Source organism: Engystomops pustulosus, chromosome 3 (assembly GCF_040894005.1).
Source record: "Engystomops pustulosus chromosome 3, aEngPut4.maternal, whole genome shotgun sequence".
Taxonomy (NCBI): domain Eukaryota; kingdom Metazoa; phylum Chordata; class Amphibia; order Anura; family Leptodactylidae; genus Engystomops; species Engystomops pustulosus.
Window position 1 is genome coordinate 227,651,320 of NC_092413.1, and position 21,618 is coordinate 227,672,937.

Sequence of the window (21,618 nt, forward strand, 5' to 3'; positions counted from 1 at the left end):
GGGACATTAAGGAGAGAGGCTCTCCCCGTGCCCAGCCACTCATACTCCAGAGAGCGCACCTTCACCAGGGGGGAGAGGCCAGACTAAGGGGCACTAAGGAGAGAGGTCCTCCCCGTGTCCAGCCTCTCATACTCCAGAGAGCGCACCTTCACCAGGGGAAGAAAGGACAGACTAAGGGACACTAAGGAGAGAGGTCCTCCCCGTGCCCAGCCTCTCATACTCCAGAGAGCGCACCTTCACCAGGGGGGAGAGGACAGACTAAGGGACACTAAGGAGAGAGGTCCTCCCCGTGCCCAGCCTCTCATACTCCAGAGAGCGCACCTTCACCAGGAGGGAGAGGACAGACTAAGGGACAATAAGGAGAGAGGTCCTCCCCGTGCTCAGCCCCTCATACTCCAGAGAGCGCACCTTCACCAGAGGTGAGAGGACAGACTAAGGGACAATAAGGAGAGAGGTCCTCCCCGTGCCCAGCATCTCATACTCCAGAGAGCGCACCTTCACCAGAGGGGAGAGGACAGACTAAGGGACACTAAGGAGAGAGGTCCTCCCCATGCCCAGCCTCTCATACTCCAGAGAGCGCACCTTCACCAGGAGGGGAGAGGACAGACTAAGGGGCACTAAGGAGAGAGGTCCTCCCCGTGCCCAGTCTCTCATACTCCAGAGAGCGCACCTTCACCAGGAGGGGAGAGGACAGACTAAGGGGCACTAAGGAGAGAGGTCCTCCCGTACCCAGCCTCTCATACTCCAGAGAGCGCACCTTCACCGGGGGGGGGGGGGTAGGACAGACTAAGGGACACGTAAGGAGAGAGACCCTCCCCGTGCCCAGCCTCTCATACTCCAGAGAGCGCACCTTCACCAGGAGAGAGAGGACAGACTAAGGGACACTAAAGCGTAGAGGTCCTCCCCGTGCCCAGCCACTCATACTCCAGAGAGCGCACCTTCACCAGGGGGGGAGAGGACAGACTAAGGGACACTAAGGAGAGAGGCCCTTCCCTGTGCCCAGCCTCTCATACTCCAGAGAGTGCACCTTCACCAGTAGGGAGAGGACAGGCTAAGGGACACTAAAGGAGAGAGGTCCTCCCCGTGCCCAGCCTCTCATACTCCAGAGAGCGCACCTTCACCAGGAGGGAAGAGGACAGACTAAGGGGCACTAAGGAGAGAGGTCCTCCCCGTGCCCAGCCTCTCATACTCCAGAGAGCGCACCTTCACCAGGGGGAGAGGACAGACTAAGGGATTTTAAGAAGAGAGGTCCTCCCCGTGCCCAGCCTCTCATACTCCAGAGAGCGCACCTTCACCAGGGGGGGAGAGGACAGACTAAGGGACACTAAGGAGAGAGGTCCTCCCCGTGCCCAGCCTCTCATACTCCAGAGAGCACACCTTCACCATGAGGGAGAGGACAGACTAAGGGACACTAAGGAGAGAGGTCCTCCCCGTGCCCAGCCTCTCATACTCCAGAGAGTGCACCTTCACCAGGGGGAGAGTACAGACTAAGGGACACTAAGGAGAGAGGTCCTCCCCGTGCCCAGCCTCTCATACTTCAGAGAGCGCACCTTCACCAGGAGGGAGAGGGCAGACTAAGGGACACTAAGGAGAGAGGTGCTCCCCGTGCCCAGCCTCTCATACTCCAGAAAGCGCACCTTCACCAGGGGGAGAGGACAGACTAAGGGACACTAGGGAGAGAGGTCCTCCCCGTGCCCAGCCTCTCATACTCCAGAGAGCGCACCTTCACCAGGAGGGAGAGGACAGACTAAGGGGCACTAAGGATAGAGGTCCTCCCCATGCCCAGCCTCTCATACTCCAGAGAGTGCACCTTCACCAGGGGGGGGAGAGGACAGACTAAGGGGCACTAAGGAGAGAGGCCCTCCCCGTGCCCAGCCTTCCATACTCCAGAGAGCGCACCTTCACCAGGGGGGAGAGGACAGACTAAGGTACACTAAGGAGAGAGGTCCTCCCCGTGCCCAGCCTCTTATACTCCAGAGAGTGCACCTTCACCAGTGGGAGAGGACAGACTAAGGGACACTAAGTAGAGAGGCCCTCCCCGTGCCCAGCCTCTCATACTACAGAGAGCGCAGCTTCACCGGGGGGGGGGAGAGGACAGACTAAGGGACACTAAGGAGAGAGGCCCTCCCCGTGCCCAGCCCCTCATACTCCAGAGAGCTCACCTTCACCAGGGGGAGAGGACAGACTAAGGGACACTAAGGAGAGAGGTCCTCCCCATGCCCAGCCTCTCATACTCCAGAGAGCGCACCTTCACCAGGAGGGAGAGGACAGACTAAGGGACACTAAGGAGAGAGGTCCTCCCCGTGCCCAGCCTCTCATACTCCAGAGAGCGCACCTTCACCTGGAGGGGAGAGGACAGACTAAGGGACACTAAGGAGAGAGGCCCTCCCCGTGCCCAGCCTCTCATACTCCAGAGAGCGCACCTTCACCAGGGGGGAGAGGACAGCCTAAGGGACACTAAGGAGAGAGGCCCTCCCCGTGCCCAGCCTCTCATACTCCAGAGAGCACACCTTCACCAGGAGGGGAGAGGAAAGACTAAGGGACACTAAGGAGAGAGGCCCTCCCCGTGCCCAGCCTCTCATACTGCAGAGAGCGCACCTTCACCAGGGGGAGAGGACAGACTAAGGGACACTAAGGAGAGAGGCCCTCCCCGTGCCCAGCCTCTCATACTCCAGAGAGCACACCTTCACCAGGAGAAGAAAGAACAGACTAAGGGACACTAAGGAGAGAGGCCCTCCCTGTGCCCAGCCCCTCATACTCCAGAGAGCGCACCTTCACCAGGAGGGGAGAGGACAGACTAATGGACACTAAGGAGAGAGCCCCTCCCCGTGCCCAGCCTCTCATACTCCACAGAGCGCACCTTCACCAGGAGGGAGAGGACAGACTAAGGGGCACTAAGGAGAGAGGCCCTCCCCGTGCCCAGCCTCTCATACTCCAGAGAGCGCACCTTCACCAGGAGGGGAGAGGACAGACTAAGGGACACTAAGGAGAGAGGTCCTCCCCGTTCCCAGCCTCTCATACTCCAGAGAGCGCACCTTCACAAGGGGGGAGAGGACAGACTAAGGGACACTAAGGAGAGAGGCCCTCCCCATGCCCAGCCTCTCATACTCCAGAGAGTGCACCTTTACCAGGAGGGGAGAGGACAGACTAAGGGACACTAAGGAGAGAGGCCCTCCCCGTGCCCAGCCTCTCATACTCCAGAGAGCGCACCTTCACCAGGAGGGGAGAGGACAGACTAAGGGACACTAAGGAGAGAGGCCCTCCCCGTGCCCAGCCTCTCATACTCCAGAGAGCGCACCTTCACCAGGGGGGGGAGAGGACAGACTAAGGGACACTAAGGAGAGAGGTCCTCCCCGTGCCCAGCCTCTCATACTCCAGAGAGCGCACCTTCACCAGGAGGGGAGAGGACAGACTAAGGGGCACTAAGGAGAGAGGCCCTCCCCGTGCCCAGCCTCTCATACTCCAGAGAGCGCACCTTCACCAGGAGGGAGAGGACAGACTAAGGGGCACTAAGGAGAGAGGCCCTCCCCGTGCCCAGCCTCTCATACTCCAGAGAGCGCACCTTCACCAGGAGGGGAGAGGACAGACTAAGGGGCACTAAGGAGAGAGGTCCTCCCCGTGCCCAGCCTCTCATACTCCAGAGAGCGCACCTTCACCAGGAGGGAGAGGACAGACTATGGGACACTAAGGAGCGAGGTCCTCCCCGTGCCCAGCCTCTCATACTCCAGAGAGCGCACCTTCACCAGGAGGGGAGAGGACAGACTAAGGGGTACTAAGGAGAGAGGCCCTCCCCGTGCCCAGCCTCTCATACTCCAGAGAGCGCACCTTCACAAGGAGGGGAGAGGACAGACTAAGGGCCACTAAGAAGAGAGGCCCTCCCCGTGCCCAGTCTCTCATACTCCAGAGAGCGCACCTTCACCAGGAGGGGAGAGGACAGACTAAGGGACACTAAGGAGAGAGGTCCTCCCCGTGCCCAGTCTCTCATACTCCAGAGAGCGCACCTTCACCAGAAGGGAGAGGACAGACTAAGGGACACTAAGGAGAGAGGCCCTCCCCGTGCCCAGCCTCTCATACTCCAGAGAGCGCACCTTCACCAGGAGGGAGAGGACAGACTAAGTGACACTAAGGAGAGAGGCCCTCCCCGTGCCCAGCCTCTCATACTGCAGAGAGTGCACCTTCACCAGGAGGGGAGAGGACAGACTAAGGAACACTAAGGAGAGAGGCCCTCCGCGTGCCCAGCCTCTCATACTCCAGAGAGCGCACCTTCACCAGGGGGGAGAGGACAGACTAAGGGGCACTAAGGAGAGAGGCCCTCCCCGTGCCCAGCCTCTCATACTCCAGAGAGCGCACCTTCATCAGGGGGGAGAGGACAGGCTAAGGGACACTAAGGAGAGAGGCCCTCCCCGTGCCCAGCCTCTCATACTCCAGAGAGTGCACCTTCACCAGGAGAGGACAGACTAAGGGACACTAAGGAGAGAGGCCCTCCCCGTGCCCAGCCTCTCATACTCTAGAGAGAGCACCTTCACCAGGAGGGGAGAGGACAGACTAAGGGACACTAAGGAGAGAGGTCCTCCCCGTGCCTAGCCTCTCATACTCCAGAGAGCGCACCTTCACCAGGAGGGGAGAGGACAGACTAAGGGACACTAAGGAGAGAGGCCCTCCCCGTGCCCAGCCTCTCATACTCCAGAGAGCGCACCTTCACCAGGAGGGGAGAGGACAGACTAAGGGACACTAAGGAGTGAGGCCCTCCCAGTGCCCAGCCTCTCATACTCCAGAGAGCGCACCTTCACCAGGAGGGGAGAGGACAGACTAAGGGACACTAAGGAGAGAGGCCCTCCCCGTGCCCAGCCTCTCATACTCCAGAGAGCGCACCTTCACCAGGAGGGAGAGGACAGACTAAGGGACACTAAGGAGAGAGGCCCTCCCCGTGCCCAGCCTCTCATACTCCAGAGAGCGCACCTTCACCAGGGGGGAGAGGACAGACTAAGGGACACTAAGGGCCTCTCATTTTCCAGATACTAAACACCGTGCGTTCCACGTATGGTACCTCCTCCTTCCTCCTGTTCACCCCTCCTATGGACCCCCTTCTCCTGTACACCCCTCCCATGGACCCTCTTCCTCATGTACACCCCTCTTCCTGTAGACCCCTTTCCTCCTGTAGACCCCTCCTGTGGACCCCCTTCCTCATGTACACCCCTCTTCCTGTGGACCCCCTTCCTCATGTACACCCCTCCTGTGGACCCCCTTCCTCATGTACACCCCTCCTGTGGCCCCCCCTTCCTCCTGTACACCCCTCCTGTGCCCCCCCCCTTCCTTCTGTACACCCCTCCTATGGACCCCCTCCTCCTGTACACCCCTCCTGTGGACCCCCTTCCTCCTGTACACCCCTCCTATGGACCCCCTTCTCCTGTACACCCCTCCTGTGCCCCCCCTTCCTCCTGTACACCCCTCCTATGGACCCCCTCCTCCTGTACACCCCTCCTGTGGACCCCTTCCTCCTGTACACCCCTCCTGTGGACCCCTTCCTCCTGTACACCCCTCCTATGGACCCCCTTCTCCTTTACACCCCTCCTGTGGACCCCCTTCCTCCTGTACACCCCTCCTATGGACCCCCTTCTCCTGTACACTCCTCCTGTAGACCCCCTTCCTCCTGTACACCCCTCCTGTAGACCCCTTTCTTCCTGTACACCCCTCCTGTACATCCCCTTCCTCCTGTACACCCCTCCTATGGACCCCCTTCTCCTGTACACCCCTCCTGTGCCCCCCCCTTCCTCCTGTACACCCCTCCTTTGGACCCCCTCCTCCTGTACACCCCTCCTGTGGACCCCTTCCTCCTGTACACCCCTCCTGTGGACCCCTTCCTCCTGTACACCACTCCTATGGACCCCCTTCTCCTTTACACCCCTCCTGTGGACCCCCTTCTCCTGTACACTCCTCCTGTAGACCCCCTTCCTCCTGTACACCCCTCCTGTAGACCTCCTTCCTCCTGTAGACCCCTCCTGTGGACCCTCTTCCTCCTGTACACCCCTCCTATGGACCCCCTTCTCCTGTACACTCCTCCTGTAGACCCCTTTCCTCCTGTACACCCCTCCTGTGGACCCCCTTCTCCTGTACACTCCTCCTGTAGACCCCCTTCCTCCTGTACACCCCTCCTGTAGACCTCCTTCCTCCTGTAGACCCCTCCTGTGGACCCTCTTCCTCCTGTACACCCCTCCTATGGACCCCCTTCTCCTGTACACTCCTCCTGTAGACCCCTTTCCTCCTGTACACCCCTCCTGTAGACCCCTTTCTTCCTGTACACCCCTCCTATGGACCCCCTTCTCCTGTACACTCCTCCTGTAGACCCCTTTCCTCCTGTACACCCCTCCTGTAGACCCCTTTCTTCCTGTACACCCCTCCTGTACATCCCCTTCCTCCTGTACACCCCTCCTGTAGACCTCCTTCCTCCTGTAGACCCCTCTTTCTGTGGACCCTTTTCCTCCTGTGTACCCCCTTCTTTCTATACCCCTCTTACCCCTGCAGACTGGCATGTACAGGCACAGTGATGGGCAGGAGAGGCCCTGTACAATGTACTGCCACTAGGGGGCACCATCTGCTTACTGTATATACACCCCTACGTTTATATAACATACATGTAACATGGTGCATCGGGGTCAGCACCGGCTCTAAGCCGCCTCGGGGGGATTTATCCAGCAGCAGAGAAAATTAAATTGTGAGAAGGATTAATGGGCAGATGTGCAGGGAACGGGCACCAGCTGCTGCCAGGGCCATGCCAGGAGGAGCCGCACGACCTATAGTATCATCTATACTGTGCCAGGAGGAGCCGCACGACCTATAGTATCATCTATCCTGTGCCAGGAGGAGCCGCACGACCTATAGTATCATCTATCCTGCGCCAGGAGGAGCCGCACGACCTATAGTATCATCTATACTGTGCCAGGAGGAGCCGCACGACCTATAGTATCATCTATACTGTGCCAGGAGCCGCACGACCTATAGTATCATCTATACTGTGCCAGGAGCCGCACGACCTATAGTATCATCTATACTGCGCCAGGAGGAGCCGCACGACCTATAGTATCATCTATACTGCGCCAGGAGGAGCCGCACGACCTATAGTATCATCTATACTGTGCCAGGAGGAGCCGCGAAACCTATATTATCATCTATACTGCGCCAGGAGGAGCCGCACGACCTATAGTATCATCTATACTGTGCCAGGAGCCGCACGACCTATAGTATCATCTATACTGTGCCAGGAGGAGCCGCACGACCTATAGTATCATCTATCCTGTGCCAGGAGGAGCTGCACGACCTATAGTATCATCTATACTGCGCCAGGAGGAGCCGCACGACGTATAGTATCATCTATACTGTGCCAGAAGGAGCCGCACGACGTATAGTATCATCTATACTGCGCCAGGAGGAGCCGCACGACGTATAGTATCATCTATACTGTGCCAGGAGGAGCCGCACGACCTATAGTATCATCTATACTGTGCCAGGAGGAGCCGCACGACCTATAGTATCATCTATACTGTACCAGGAGGAGCCGCACGACCTATAGTATCATCTATACTGTGCCAGGAGGAGCCGCACGACCTATAGTATCATCTATACTGTGCCAGGAGGAGCCGCACGACGTATAGTATCATCTATACTGTGCCAGGAGCCGCACGACCTATAGTATCATCTATACTGTGCCAGGAGCCGCACGACCTATAGTATCATCTATACTGCGCCAGGAGGAGCCGCACGACCTATAGTATCATCTATACTGCGCCAGGAGGAGCCGCACGACCTATAGTATCATCTATACTGTGCCAGGAGGAGTAGCACGACCTATAGTATCATCTATACTGTGCCAGGAGGAGCCGCACGACCTATAGTATCATCTATACTGTGCCAGGAGGAGCCGCACGACCTATAGTATCATCTATACTGTGCCAGGAGCCGCACGACCTATAGTATCATCTATACTGTGCCAGGAGGAGCCGCACGACCTATAGTATCATCTGTACTGTGCCAGGAGGAGCCGCACGACCTATAGTATCATCTATACTGTGCCAGGAGGAGCCGCACGACCTATAGTATCATCTATACTGTGCCAGGAGGAGCCGCACGACCTATAGTATCATCTATACTGTGCCAGGAGGAGCCGCACGACCTATAGTATCATCTATACTGCGCCAGGAGGAGCCGCACGACCTATAGTATCATCTATACTGTGCCAGGAGGAGCCGCACGACCTAGAGTATCATCTATACTGTGCCAGGAGGAGCCGCACGACCTATAGTATCATCTATACTGTGCCAGGAGCTGCACGACCTATAGTATCATCTATACTGTGCCAGGAGGAGCCGCACGACCTATAGTATCATCTATACTGTGCCAGGAGGAGCCGCACGACCTATAGTATCATCTATACTGTGCCAGGAGGAGCCGCACGACCTATAGTATCATCTATACTGTGCCAGGAGGAGCCGCACAACCTATAGTATCATCTATACTGTGCCAGGAGGAGCCGCAATACTTATAGTATCATCTATACTGTGCCAGGAGGAGCCGCACGACCTATAGTATCATCTATACTGTGCCAGGAGGAGCCGCACGACCTATAGTATCATCTATACTGTGCCAGGAGGAGCCGCACGACCTATAGTATCATCTATACTGTGCCAGGAGGAGCCGCACGACCTATAGTATCATCTATACTGTGCCAGGAGGAGCCGCACAACCTATAGTATCATCTATACTGTGCCAGGAGGAGCCGCAATACTTATAGTATCATCTATACTGTGCCAGGAGGAGCCGCACGACCTATAGTATCATCTATACTGTGCCAGGAGGAGCCGCACGACCTATAGTATCATCTATACTGTGCCAGGAGGAGCCGCCCGACCTATAGTATCATCTATGCTGTGCCAGGAGGAGCCGCCCGACCTATAGTATCATCTATACTGTGCCAGGAGGAGCCGCACGACCTATAGTATCATCTATCCTGTGCCAGGAGGAGCCGCACGACCTATAGTATCATCTATACTGTGCCAGGAGGAGCCGCACGACCTATAGTATCATCTATACTGTGCCAGGAGGAGCCGCACGACCTATAGTATCATCTATACTGTGCCAGGAGGAGCCGCCCGACCTATAGTATCATCTATGCTGTGCCAGGAGGAGCCGCCCGACCTATAGTATCATCTATACTGTGCCAGGAGGAGCCGCACGACCTATAGTATCATCTATCCTGTGCCAGGAGGAGCCGCACGACCTATAGTATCATCTATACTGTGCCAGGAGGAGCCGCACGACCTATAGTATCATCTATACTGCGCCAGGAGGAGCCGCACGACCTATAGTATCATCTATACTGCGCCAGGAGGAGCCGCACGACCTATAGTATCATCTATACTGCGCCAGGAGCCGCACGACCTATAGTATCATCTATACTGCGCCAGGAGGAGCCGCACGACCTATAGTATCATCTATACTGTGCCAGGAGGAGCCGCACGACCTATAGTATCATCTATCCTGTGCCAGGAGCCGCACGACCTATAGTATCATCTATACTGTGCCAGGAGGAGCCGCACGATCTATAGTATCATCTATACAGCGCCAGGAGCCGCACGACCTATAGTATCATCTATACTGGGCCAGGAGGAGCCGCACGACGTATAGTATCATCTATACTGCGCCAGGAGGAGCCGCACGACCTATAGTATCATCTATACTGGGCCAGGAGGAGCCGCACGACCTATAGTATCATCTATACTGTGGCAGGAGGAGCCGCACGACCTATAGTATCATCTATACTGTGCCAGGAGGAGCCGCACGACCTATAGTATCATCTATACTGCGCCAGGAGGAGCCGCACGTCCTGGGGGGGGGGGGGGGGGGGACACAACTTCTGCTGTGCCCGGGGATAGTGACACATAATACTCTGCTGCCGGGGATTCAGCTTACCATCATTTATGTATGAAGACACACACAGCTCAGCTCTGCGGGTTACATTACAAGAGGCGAGCTGGAGAACAATTACAGATGCAGCAGAGCTGAGTAATGTGTCAGGTGCAGCAGTGAGCTGGAGTGATGTAGCAGAGCTAACGTGGTCAGGATTCCTGCAACAGAAATGAGTTTGGAAAGCATGGAGGAGCCAAGCTGGAGAGGGAGAGGTATAGCAGAGCTGGAGGAGAGGTATAGCAGAGCTGGAGGAGAGGTATAGCAGAGCTGGAGGGAGAGGTATAGCAGATCTGGAGGGGGAGAGGTATAGCAGAGCTGGAGGGGGAGGTATAGAAGAGCTGGAGGGGGAGAGGTATAGCAGAGCTGGAGGGGGAGAGGTATAGCAGAGCTGGAGGGAGAGGTATAGCAGAGCTGGAGGGAGAGGTATAGCAGAGCTGGAGGGGGAGAGGTATAGCAGAGCTGGAGGGGGAGAGGTATAGCAGAGCTGGAGGGGGAGAGGTATAGCAGAGCTGGAGGGGGAGAGGTATAGCAGAGCTGGAGGGGGAGAGGTATAGCAGTGCTGGAGGGGGAGAGGTGTAGCAAAGCTGGAGGAGAGGTATAGCAGAGCTGGAGGGAGAGGTATAGCAGAGCTGGAGGGGGAGAGGTATAGCAGAGCTGGAAGGAGAGGTATAGCAGAGCTGGAGGGGGAGAGGTATAGCAGAGCTGGAGGGGAGGTATAGCAGAGCTGGAGGGGAGGTATAGCAGAGCTGGAGGGGGAGAGGTATAGCAGAGCTGGAGGAGAGGTATAGCAGAGCTGGAGGGGGAGAGGTATAGCAGAGCTGGAGGGGGAGAGGTATAGCAGAGCTGGAGGGGGAGAGGTATAGCAGAGCTGGAGGGGGAGAGGTATAGCAGAGCTGGAGGGGGAGAGGTATAGCAGGGCTGGAGAGGGAGAGGTATAGCAGAGCTGGAGGGAGAGGTATAGCAGAGCTGGAGGGGGAGGTATAGCAGAGCTGGAGGGGGAGGTAGAGCAGAGCTGGAGGGGGAGGTATAGCAGAGCTGGAGGGGGAGAGGTATAGCAGAGCTGGAGGAGAGGTATAGCAGAGCTGGAGGGGGAGAGGTATAGAAGAGCTGGAGGGGTAGAGGTATAGCAGAGCTGGAGGGAGAGGTATAGCAGAGCTGGAGGGGGAGAGGTATAGCAGAGCTGGAGGGGGAGAGGTATAGCAGAGCTGGAGGGGGAGAGGTATAGCAGAGCTGGAGGGGGAGAGGTATAGAAGAGCTGGAGGGGGAGATGTATAGCAGAGCTGGAGGGGGAGAGGTATAGCAGAGCTGGAGGGGGAGGTATAGCAGAGCTGGAGGGGGAGAGGTATAGCAGAGCTGGAGGGGGAGAGGTATAGCAGAGCTGGAGGGGGAGAGGTATAGCAGAGCTGGAGGGGGAGAGGTATAGCAGAGCTGGAGGGGGAGAGGTATAGCAGAGCTGGAGGGGGAGAGGTATAGCAGAGCTGGAGGGGGAGAGGTATAGCAGAGCTGGAGGGAGAGGTATAGCAGAGCTGGAGGGAGAGGTATAGCAGAGCTGGAGGGGGAGAGGTATAGCAGAGCTGGAGGGGGAGAGGTATAGCAGAGCTGGAGGGGGAGGTATAGCAGAGCTGGAGAGGGAGAGGTATAGCAGAGCTGGAGGGAGAGGTATAGCAGAGCTGGAGGGGGAGAGGTATAGCAGAGCTGGAGGGGGAGAGGTATAGCAGAGCTGGAGGGGGAGAGGTATAGCAGAGCTGGAGGGGGAGATGTATAGCAGAGCTGGAGGGGGAGAGGTATAGCAGAGCAGGAGTGGGAGAGGTATAGCAGAGCTGGAGGGAGAGGTATAGCAGAGCTGGAGGGGGAGAGGTATAGCAGAGCTGGAGGGGGAGAGGTATAGCAGAGCTGGAGGGGGAGAGGTATAGCAGAGCTGGAGGGGGAGAGGTATAGCAGAGCTGGAGGGAGAGGTATAGCAGAGCTGGAGGGGGAGAGGTATAGCAGAGCTGGAGGGAGAGGTATAGCAGAGCTGGAGGGGGAGGTATAGCAGAGCTGGAGGGGGAGAGGTATAGCAGAGCTGGAGGGGGAGAGGTATAGCAGAGCTGGAGGGAGAGGTATAGCAGAGCTGGAGGGGGAGAGGTATAGCAGAGCTGGAGGGAGAGGTATAGCAGAGCTGGAGGGGGAGAGGTATAGCAGAGCTGGAGGGGGAGAGGTATAGCAGAGCTGGAGGGGGAGAGGTATAGCAGAGCTGGAGGGGGAGAGGTATAGCAGAGCTGGAGGGGGAGAGGTATAGCAGAGCTGGAGGGGGAGAGGTATAGCAGAGCTGGAGGGGGAGAGGTATAGCAGAGCTGGAGGGGGAGAGGTATAGCAGAGCTGGAGGGGGAGAGGTATAGCAGAGCTGGAGGGGGAGAGGTATAGCAGAGCTGGAGGGGGAGAGGTATAGCAGAGCTGGAGGGGGAGAGGTATAGCAGAGCTGGAGGGGGAGAGGTATAGCAGAGCTGGAGGGGGAGGTATAGCAGAGCTGGAGGGGGAGAGGTATAGCAGAGCTGGAGGGAGAGGTATAGCTGAGCTGGAGGGGGAGAGGTATAGCAGAGCTGGAGGGAGAGGTATAGCAGAGCTGGAGGGGGAGAGGTATAGCAGAGCTGGAGGGGGAGAGGTATAGCTGAGCTGGAGGAGATGTATAGCAGAGCTGGAGGGAGAGGTATAGCAGAGCTGGAGGGAGAGGTATAGCAGAGCTGGATGGGGGAGAGGTATAGCAGTGCTGGAGGGGGAGAGGTATAGCAGAGCTGGAGGCGAGGTATAGCAGAGCTGGAGGGGGAGGTATAGCAGAGCTGGAGGGAGAGGTATAGCAGAGCTGGAGGGAGAGGTATAGCAGAGCTGGAGGGAGAGGTATAGCAGAGCTGGAGGGAGAGGTATAGCAGAGCTGGAGGGAGAGGTATAGCAGAGCTGATGGAAGTTGCTGTATAGCAGAGCTGGAGGAGAGGTATAGCAGAGCAGGAGGGGGAGAGGTATAGCAGAGCTGTAGGGGGAGAGGTATAGCAGAGCTGGAGGAGAGGTATAGCAGAGCAGGAGGGGGAGAGGTATAGCAGAGCTGTAGGGGGAGAGGTATAGCAGAGCTGGAGGAGAGGTATAGCAGAGCTGGAGGGGAAGAGGTATAGCAGAGCTGGAGGGGGAGAGGTATAGCAGAGCTGGAGGAGGAGGTATAGCAGAGCTGATGGAAGTTGCTGTATAGCAGAGCTGACAGAGGTTGTAGTATAGGAAGGTAGAACATCCTATGTGCCACAATACCATCCTCCCTGGCACCGTGCCCGCTCTCCTACCTGTACCATCGCTCCTCCCTGACAACGTGTTTCCTGAAGGGGATAAGACGATGGTCCTGGGGGCTGCAGCCGCCACGGGAGGGGAAGAGCGGGGAGGGCATCGGGTGCGAGGAGACGGAGCCGCAGCGAGGAGACGACTGACTCCACACAACACAGAGGAGACGAGGAGGGAGGAGCCCAACCAGCTGTGCCAGGGAGGACGGCACCGTGCCAACCTGATATACCAGGAGAGGACAGCACTGTGCCAGCCTCATACACCAGGAGAGGACTGCACTGTGCCAGCCTCATATACCAGGAGAGGACAGCACTGTGCCAACCTCATATACCAGGAGAGGACAGCACTGTGCCAGCCTCATATACCAGGAGAGGACATCACTGTGCCAGCCTCATATACCAGGAGAGGACAGCACTGTGCCAGCCTCATATACCAGGAGAGGACAGCACTGTGCCAACCTCATATACCAGGAGAGGACAGCACTGTGCCAACCTCATATACCAGGAGAGGACAGCACTGTGCCAACCTCATATACCAGGAGAGGACAGCACTGTGCCAGCCTCATATACCAGGAGAGGACAGCACTGTGCCAGCCTCATATACCAGGAGAGGACAGCACTGTGCCAACCTCATATACCAGGAGAGGACAGCACTGTGCCAACCTCATATACCAGGAGAGGACAGCACTGTGCCAGCCTCATATACCAGGAGAGGACAGCACTGTGCCAACCTCATATACCAGGAGAGGACAGCACTGTGCCAGCCTCATATACCAGGAGAGGACTGCACTGTGCCAACCTCATATACCAGGAGAGGACAGCACTGTGCCAACCTCATATACCAGGAGAGGACAGCACTGTGCCAACCTCATATACCAGGAGAGGACAGCACTGTGCCAGCCTCATACACCAGGAGAGGACTGCACTGTGCCAGCCTCATATACCAGGAGAGGACATCACTGTGCCAACCTCATATACCAGGAGAGGACAGCACTGTGCCAACCTCATATACCAGGAGAGGACAGCACTGTGCCACCTGATATACCAGGAGAGGACCGCACTGTGCCAGCCTGATATACCAGGAGAGGACAGCAATGTGCCAGCCTCATATACCAGGAGAGGATAGCACTGTGCCAGCCTCATATACCAGGAGAGGACTGCACTGTGCCAGCCTCATATACCAGGAGAGGACAGCACTGTGCCAGCCTCATATACCAGGAGAGGACTGCACTGTGCCAGCCTCATATACCAGGAGAGGACAGCACTGTGCCAACCTCATATACCAGGAGAGGACAGCACTGTGCCAACCTCATATACCAGGAGAGGACTGCACTGTGCCAACCTCATATACCAGGAGAGGACAGCACTGTGCCAACCTGATATACCAGGAGAGGACCGCACTGTGCCAGCCTGATATACCAGGAGAGGACAGCACTGTGCCAGCCTCATATACCAGGAGAGGACCGCACTGTGCCAGCCTCATATACCAGGAGAGGACAGCACTGTGCCAGCCTCATATACCAGGAGAGGACAGCACTGTGCCAACCTCATATATCAGGAGAGGACAGCACTGTGCCAACCTCATATACCAGGAGAGGACAGCACTGTGCCAACCTGATATACCAGGAGAGGACAGCACTGTGCCAGCCTCATATACCAGGAGAGGACAACACTGTGCCAGCCAGATAACAGGAGAGGACAGCACTGTGCCAGCCTCATATACCAGGAGAGGACAGCACTGTGCCAGCCTCATATACCAGGAGAGGACAGCACTGTGCCAGCCTCATATACCAGGAGAGGACAGCACTGTGCCAACCTCATATACCAGGAGAGGACAGCACTGTGCCAGCCTCATATACCAGGAGAGGACAGCACTGTGCCAGCCTCATATACCAGGAGAGGACAGCACTGTGCCAGCCTCATATACCAGGAGAGGACAACACTGTGCCAGCCTCATATACCAGGAGAGGACAGCACTGTGCCAGCCTCATATACCAGGAGAGGACCGCACTGTGCCAGCCTCATATACCAAGAGAGGACAGCACTGTGCCAACCTCATATACCAGGAGAGCACAGCACTGTGCCAACCTGATATACCAAGAGAGGACAGCACTGTGCCAGCCTCATATACCAGGAGAGGACCGCACTGTGCCAGCCTCATATACCAGGAGAGGACAGCACTGTGCCAGCCTCATATACTAGGAGAGGACAGCACTGTGCCAGCCTCATATACCAGGAGAGGACAGCACTGTGCCAGCCTCATATACCAGGAGAGGACCGCACTGTGCCAGCCTCATATACCAGGAGAGGACAGCACTGTGCCAGCCTCATATACCAGGAGAGGACCGCACTGTGCCAACCTCATATACCAGGAGAGGACCGCACTGTGCCAGCCTCATATACCAGGAGAGGACAACACTGTGCCAGCCTCATATACCAGGAGAGGACAGCACTGTGCCAGCCTGATATACCAGGAGAGGACAGCAATGTGCCAGCCTCATACACCAGGAGAGGACAGATCTGTGCCAGCCTCATATACCAGGAGAGGACATCACTGTGCCAACCTCATATACCAGGAGAGGACAGCACTGTGCCATCCTCATATACCAGGAGAGGACAGCACTGTGCCAACCTCATATACCAGGAGAGGACTGCACTGTGCCAACCTCATATACCAGGAGAGGACAGCACTGTGCCAACCTCATATACCAGGAGAGGACAGCACCGTGCCAACCTCATATACCAGGAGAGGACAGCACTGTGCCAACCTCATATACCAGGAGAGGACAGCATTGTGCCAACCTGATATACCAGGAGAGGACAGCACTGTGCCAGCCTCATATACCAGGAGAGGACAGCACTGTGCCAGCCTCATATACCAGGAGAGGACCGCACTGTGCCAGCCTCATATACCAGGAGAGGACAGCACTGTGCCAGCCTCATACACCAGGAGAGGACAGCACTGTGCCAGCCTCATATACCAGGAGAGGACAGCACTGTGCCAGCCTCATATACCAGGAGAGGACCGCACTGTGCCAGCCTCATATACCAGGAGAGGACAGCACTGTGCCAACCTCATATACCAGGAGAGGACAGCACTGTGCCAACCTCATATACAAGGAGAGGACAGCACTGTGCCAACCTCATATACCAGGAGAGGACAGCACCGTGCCAACCTCATATACCAGGAGAGGACAGCACTGTGCCAACCTGAAATACCAGGAGAGGACAGCACTGTGCCAACCTGAAATACCAGGAGAGGACAGCACTGTGCCAGCTTCATATACCAGGAGAGGACAGCACTGTGCCAACCTGAAATACCAGGAGAGGACCGCACTGTGCCAACCTGAAATACCAGGAGAGGACAGCACTGTGCCAACCTGATATACCAGGAGAGGACAGCACTGTGCCAGCCTCATATACCAGGAGAGGACAGCACCGTGCCAACCTCATATACCAGGAGAGGACAGCACTGTGCCAACCTGAAATACCAGGAGAGGACCGCACTGTGCCAACCTGAAATACCAGGAGAGGACAGCACTGTGCCAACCTGATATACCAGGAGAGGACAGCACTGTGCCAGCCTCATATACCAGGAGAGGACAGCACTGTGCCAGCCTCATATACCAGGAGAGGACAGCACTGTGCCAACCTCATATACCAGGAGAGGACCGCACTGTGCCAGCCTCATATACCAGGAGAGGACAGCACTGTGCCAACCTCATATACCAGGAGAGGACAGCACTGGGCAGTGATGAGCGACAGGGAAGAGGTACAGGACAGTAATGAGCGGCAGGGAGGAGGTACAGGACAGTAATGAGCGGCAGGGAGGAGGTACAGGACAGTAATGAGCGGCAGGGAAGAGCTACAGGACAGTAATGAGCGGCAGGGAGGAGGTACAGGACAGTAATGAGCGACCGAGAGGAGGTACAGGACAGTAATGAGCGGCAGGGAGGAGGTACAGGACAGTAATGAGCGGCAGAGAGGAGGTACAGGACAGTAATGAGCGGCAGGGAGGAGGTACAGGACAGTAATGAGCGGCAGAGAGGAGGTACAGTACTGTGATGAGCGGCAGGGAGGAGGTACAGGACAGTAATGAGCGGCAGGGAAGAGGTACAGGACAGTAATGAGCGGCAGAGAGGAGGTACAGGACAGTAATGAGCAGCAGGGAGGAGGTACAGGACAGTAATGAGCGGCAGAGAGGAGGTACAGGACACTAATGAGCAGCAGGGAGGAGGTACAGGACAGTGATGAGCAGGAGGGAGGAGGTACAGGACAGTAATGAGCGGCAGGGAGGAGGTACAGGACAGTAATGAGCGGCAGGGAGGAGGTACAGGACAGTAATGAGCGACCGAGAGGAGGTACAGGACAGTAATGAGCGGCAGGGAGGAGGTACAGGACAGTAATGAGCGGCAGAGAGGAGGTACAGGACAGTAATGAGCGGCAGGGAGGAGGTACAGGACAGTAATGAGCGGCAGAGAGGAGGTACAGTACTGTGATGAGCGGCAGGGAGGAGGTACAGGACAGTAATGAGCGGCAGGGAGGAGGTACAGGACAGTAATGAGCGGCAGGGAGGAGGTACAGGACAGTAATGAGCAGCAGGGAGGAGGTACAGGACAGTAATGAGCGGCAGAGAGGAGGTACAGGACACTAATGAGCAGCAGGGAGGAGGTACAGGACAGTGATGAGCAGGAGGGAAGAGGAACAGGACAGTAATGAGCGGCAGGGAGGAGGTACAGGACAGTAATGAGCGGCAGGGAGGAGGTACAGGACAGTAATGAGCGGCAGGGAGGAGGTACAGGACAGTAATGAGCGGCAGAGAGGAGGTACAGGACAGTGATGAGCAGGAGGGAAGAGGAACAGGACAGTAATGAGCGGCAGGGAGGAGGTACAGGACAGTAATGAGCGGCCGAGAGGAGGTACAGGACAGTAATGAGCGGCAGGGAGGAGGTACAGGACAGTAATGAGCGGCAGAGAGGAGGTACAGGACAGTAATGAGCGGCAGGGAGGAGGTACAGGACAGTAAAGAGCGGCAGAGAGGAGGTACAGGACAGTAATGAGCGGCAGGGAGGAGGTACAGGACAGTAATGAGCGGCAGGGAGGAGCTACAGGACAGTAATGAGCGGCAGAGAGGAGGTACAGGACAGTGATGAGCGGCAGGGAGGAGGTACAGGACAGTAATGAGCGGCAGGTAGGGGGTACAGGACAGTGATGAGCAGGAGGGAAGAGGAACAGGACAGTAATGAGCGGCAGGGAGGAGGTACAGGACAGTAATGAGCGGCTGAGAGGAGGTACAGGACAGTAATGAGCGGCAGGGAGGAGGTACAGGACTGTGATGAGCGGCAGGGAGGAGGTACAGGACAGTAATGAGCGGCAGGGAGGAGGTACAGGACAGTAATGAGCGGCAGAGAGGAGGTACAGGACAGTAATGAGCGGCAGGGAGGAGGTACAGGACTGTGATGAGCGGCAGGGAGGAGGTGCAGGGCAGTAATGAGCAGCAGGGAAGAGGTACAGGACAGTAATGAGCGGCAGGGAGGAGGCACAGGACAGTAATGAGCGGCAGGGAAGAGGTACAGGACAGTAATGAACGGCAGGGAGGAGGTACAGGACAGTAATGAGCGGCAGGGAGGAGGTACAGGACAGTAGTGAGCGGCAGAGAGGAGGTACAGGACAGTAATGAGCGGCAGGGAGGAGGTACAGGACAGTAATGAGTGGCAGGGAGGAGGTACAGGACAGTAAAGATCAGCAGAGAGGAGGTACAGGACAGTAATGAGCGGCAGAGAGGAGGTACAGGACAGTAATGAGCGGCAGGGAGGAGGTACAGGACTGTGATGAGCGGCAGGGAGGAGGTACAGGACAGTGATGAGCGGCAGGGAGGAGGTACAGGACAGTAATGAGCGGCAGGGAGGAGGTACAGGACAGTGATGAGCGGCAGGGAGGAGGTACAGGACTGTGATGAGCGGCAGGGAGGAGGTACAGGACAGTAATGAGCAGACGGGAAGAGGTACAGGACAGTAATGAGCGGCAGGGAGGAGCTACAGGACAGTGATGAGCGGCAGGGAGGAGGTACAGGACTGTGATGAGCGGCAGGGAGGAGGTACAGGACAGTAATGAGCAGACGGGAAGAGGGACAGGACAGTAATGAGCGGCAGGGAGGAGGTACAGGACAGTAATGAGCGGCAGGGAGGAGGTACAGGACAGTAATGAGCGGCAGGGAGGAAGTACAGGACAGTAATGAGCGGCAGGGTAGAGGTACAGGACAGTAATGAGCGGCAGGGAAGAGGTACAGGACAGTAATGAGCGGCAGGGAGGAGGTACAGGACAGTAATGAGCGGCAGGGAAGAGGTACAGGACAGTAATGAGCGGCAGGGAGGAGGTACAGGACAGTAATGAGCGGCAGGGAGGAGGTACAGGACAGTAGTGAGCGTCAGAGAGGAGGTACAGGACAGTAATGAGCGGCAAGGAGGAGGTACAGGACAGTAATGAGCGGCAGGGAGGAGGTACAGGACAGTAATGAGCAGCAGAGAGGAGGTACAGGACAGTAATGAGCGGCAGAGAGGAGGTACAGGACAGTAATGAGCGGCAGGGAGGAGGTACAGGACTGTGATGAGCGGCAGGGAGGAGGTACAGGACAGTGATGAGCGGCAGGGAGGAGGTACAGGACAGTAATGAGCGGCAGGGAGGAGGTACAGGACAGTGATGAGCGGCAGGGAGGAGGTACAGGACTGTGATGAGCGGCAGGGAGGAGGTACAGGACAGTAATGAGCAGACGGGAAGAGGTACAGGACAGTAATGAGCGGCAGGGAGGAGCTACAGGACAGTGATGAGCGGCAGGGAGGAGGTACAGGACTGTGATGAGCGGCAGGGAGGAGGTACAGGACAGTAATGAGCAGACGGGAAGAGGGACAGGACAGTAATGAGCGGCAGGGAGGAGGTACAGGACAGTAATGAGCGGCAGGGAGGAGGTACAGGACAGTAATGAGCGGCAGGGAGGAGGTACAGGACAGTAGTGAGCGGCAGAGAGGAGGTACAGGACAGTTATGAGCGGCAGGGAGGAGGTACAGGACAGTAATGAGCGGCATGAGGAGGTACAGGACAGTAATGAGCAGCAGAGAGGAGGTACAGGACAGTAACGAGCGGCAGAGAGGAGGTACAGGACAGTAATGAGAGGCAGGGAGGAAGTACAGGACAGTAATGAGCGGCAGAGAGGAGGTACAGGACAGTAATGAGCGGCAGGGAGGAGGTACAGGACTGTGATGAGTGGCAGGGAGGAGGTACAGGACAGTGATGAGTGGCAGGGAGGAGGTACAGGACAGTAATGAGCGGCAGGGAGGAGGTACAGGACAGTGATGAGCGGCAGGGAGGAGGTACAGGACTGTGATGAGCGGCAGGGAGGAGGTACAGGACAGTAATGAGCAGACGGGAAGAGGTACAGGACAGTAATGAGCGGCAGGGAGGAGGTACAGGACAGTAATGAGCAGACGGGAAGAGGGACAGGACAGTAATGAGCGGCAGGGAGGAGGTACAGGACAGTAATGAGCGGCAGGGAGGAGGTACAGGACAGTAATGAGCGGCAGGGAGGAAGTACAGGACAGTAATGAGCGGCAGGGTAGAGGTACAGGACAGTAATGAGCGGCAGGGAAGAGGTACAGGACAGTAATGAGCGGCAGGGAGGAGGTACAGGACAGTAATGAGCGGCAGGGAGGAGGTACAGGACAGTAATGAGCGGCAGGAAGGAGGTACAGGACAGTAATGAGCGGCAGGGAGGAGGAACAGGACAGTAATGAGCGGCAGGGAGGAGGTACAGGACAGTAATGAGCAGACGGGAAGAGGGACAGGACAGTAATGAGCGACAGGGAGGAGGTACAGGACAGTAATGAGCGGCAGGGAGGAGGTACAGGACAGTAATGAGCGGCAGGAAGGAGGTACAGGACAGTAATGAGCGGCAGGGAGGAGGAACAGGACAGTAATGAGCGGCAGGGAGGAGGTAATGAATAGCGCCATCTGGTGGATGGGTAGTAATAGACTCAGGTAATGAATAGCGCCATCTGGTGGATGGGTAGTAATAGACTTAGGTAATGAATAGCGCCATCTGGTGGATGGTGCCAGCCTCATATACCAGGAGAGGACAGCACTGTGCCAGCCTCATATACCAGGAGAGGACAGCACTGTGCCAACCTCATATACCAGGAGAGGACTACACTGTGCCAGCCTCATATACCAGGAGAGGACAGCACTGTGCCAACCTCATATACCAGGAGAGGACAGCACTGTGCCAACCTCATATACCAGGAGAGGACAGCAATGTGCCAGCCTCATATACCAGGAGAGGACAGCACTGTGCCAACCTCATATACCA

The 21,618-nt window shown here is 56.8% G+C and overlaps 1 protein-coding gene across 5 annotated transcripts in view; it reads right to left on the reverse strand.

Annotated features, from left to right (window-relative positions):
- MAPRE3 (microtubule associated protein RP/EB family member 3) overlaps positions 1 to 21,618 on the reverse strand; it is a 124,056-nt gene that overhangs the window by 17,689 nt on the left and 84,749 nt on the right. For 2 of the 5 annotated variants that reach the window (XR_011854371.1, XM_072143925.1), the window contains exon 1: positions 13,266 to 13,421. The exons of the other annotated variants lie outside the window; for them this stretch is intronic. Coding sequence is in view for 1 of the 2 variants with exons in the window: in XM_072143925.1 (XP_072000026.1) it covers positions 13,266 to 13,366 (101 nt within the window). In the remaining variant the exon portion in view is untranslated. Of the gene's footprint in view, positions 1 to 13,265; positions 13,422 to 21,618 lie in introns of those variants that run through there. 5 annotated transcript variants of the gene reach the window in all.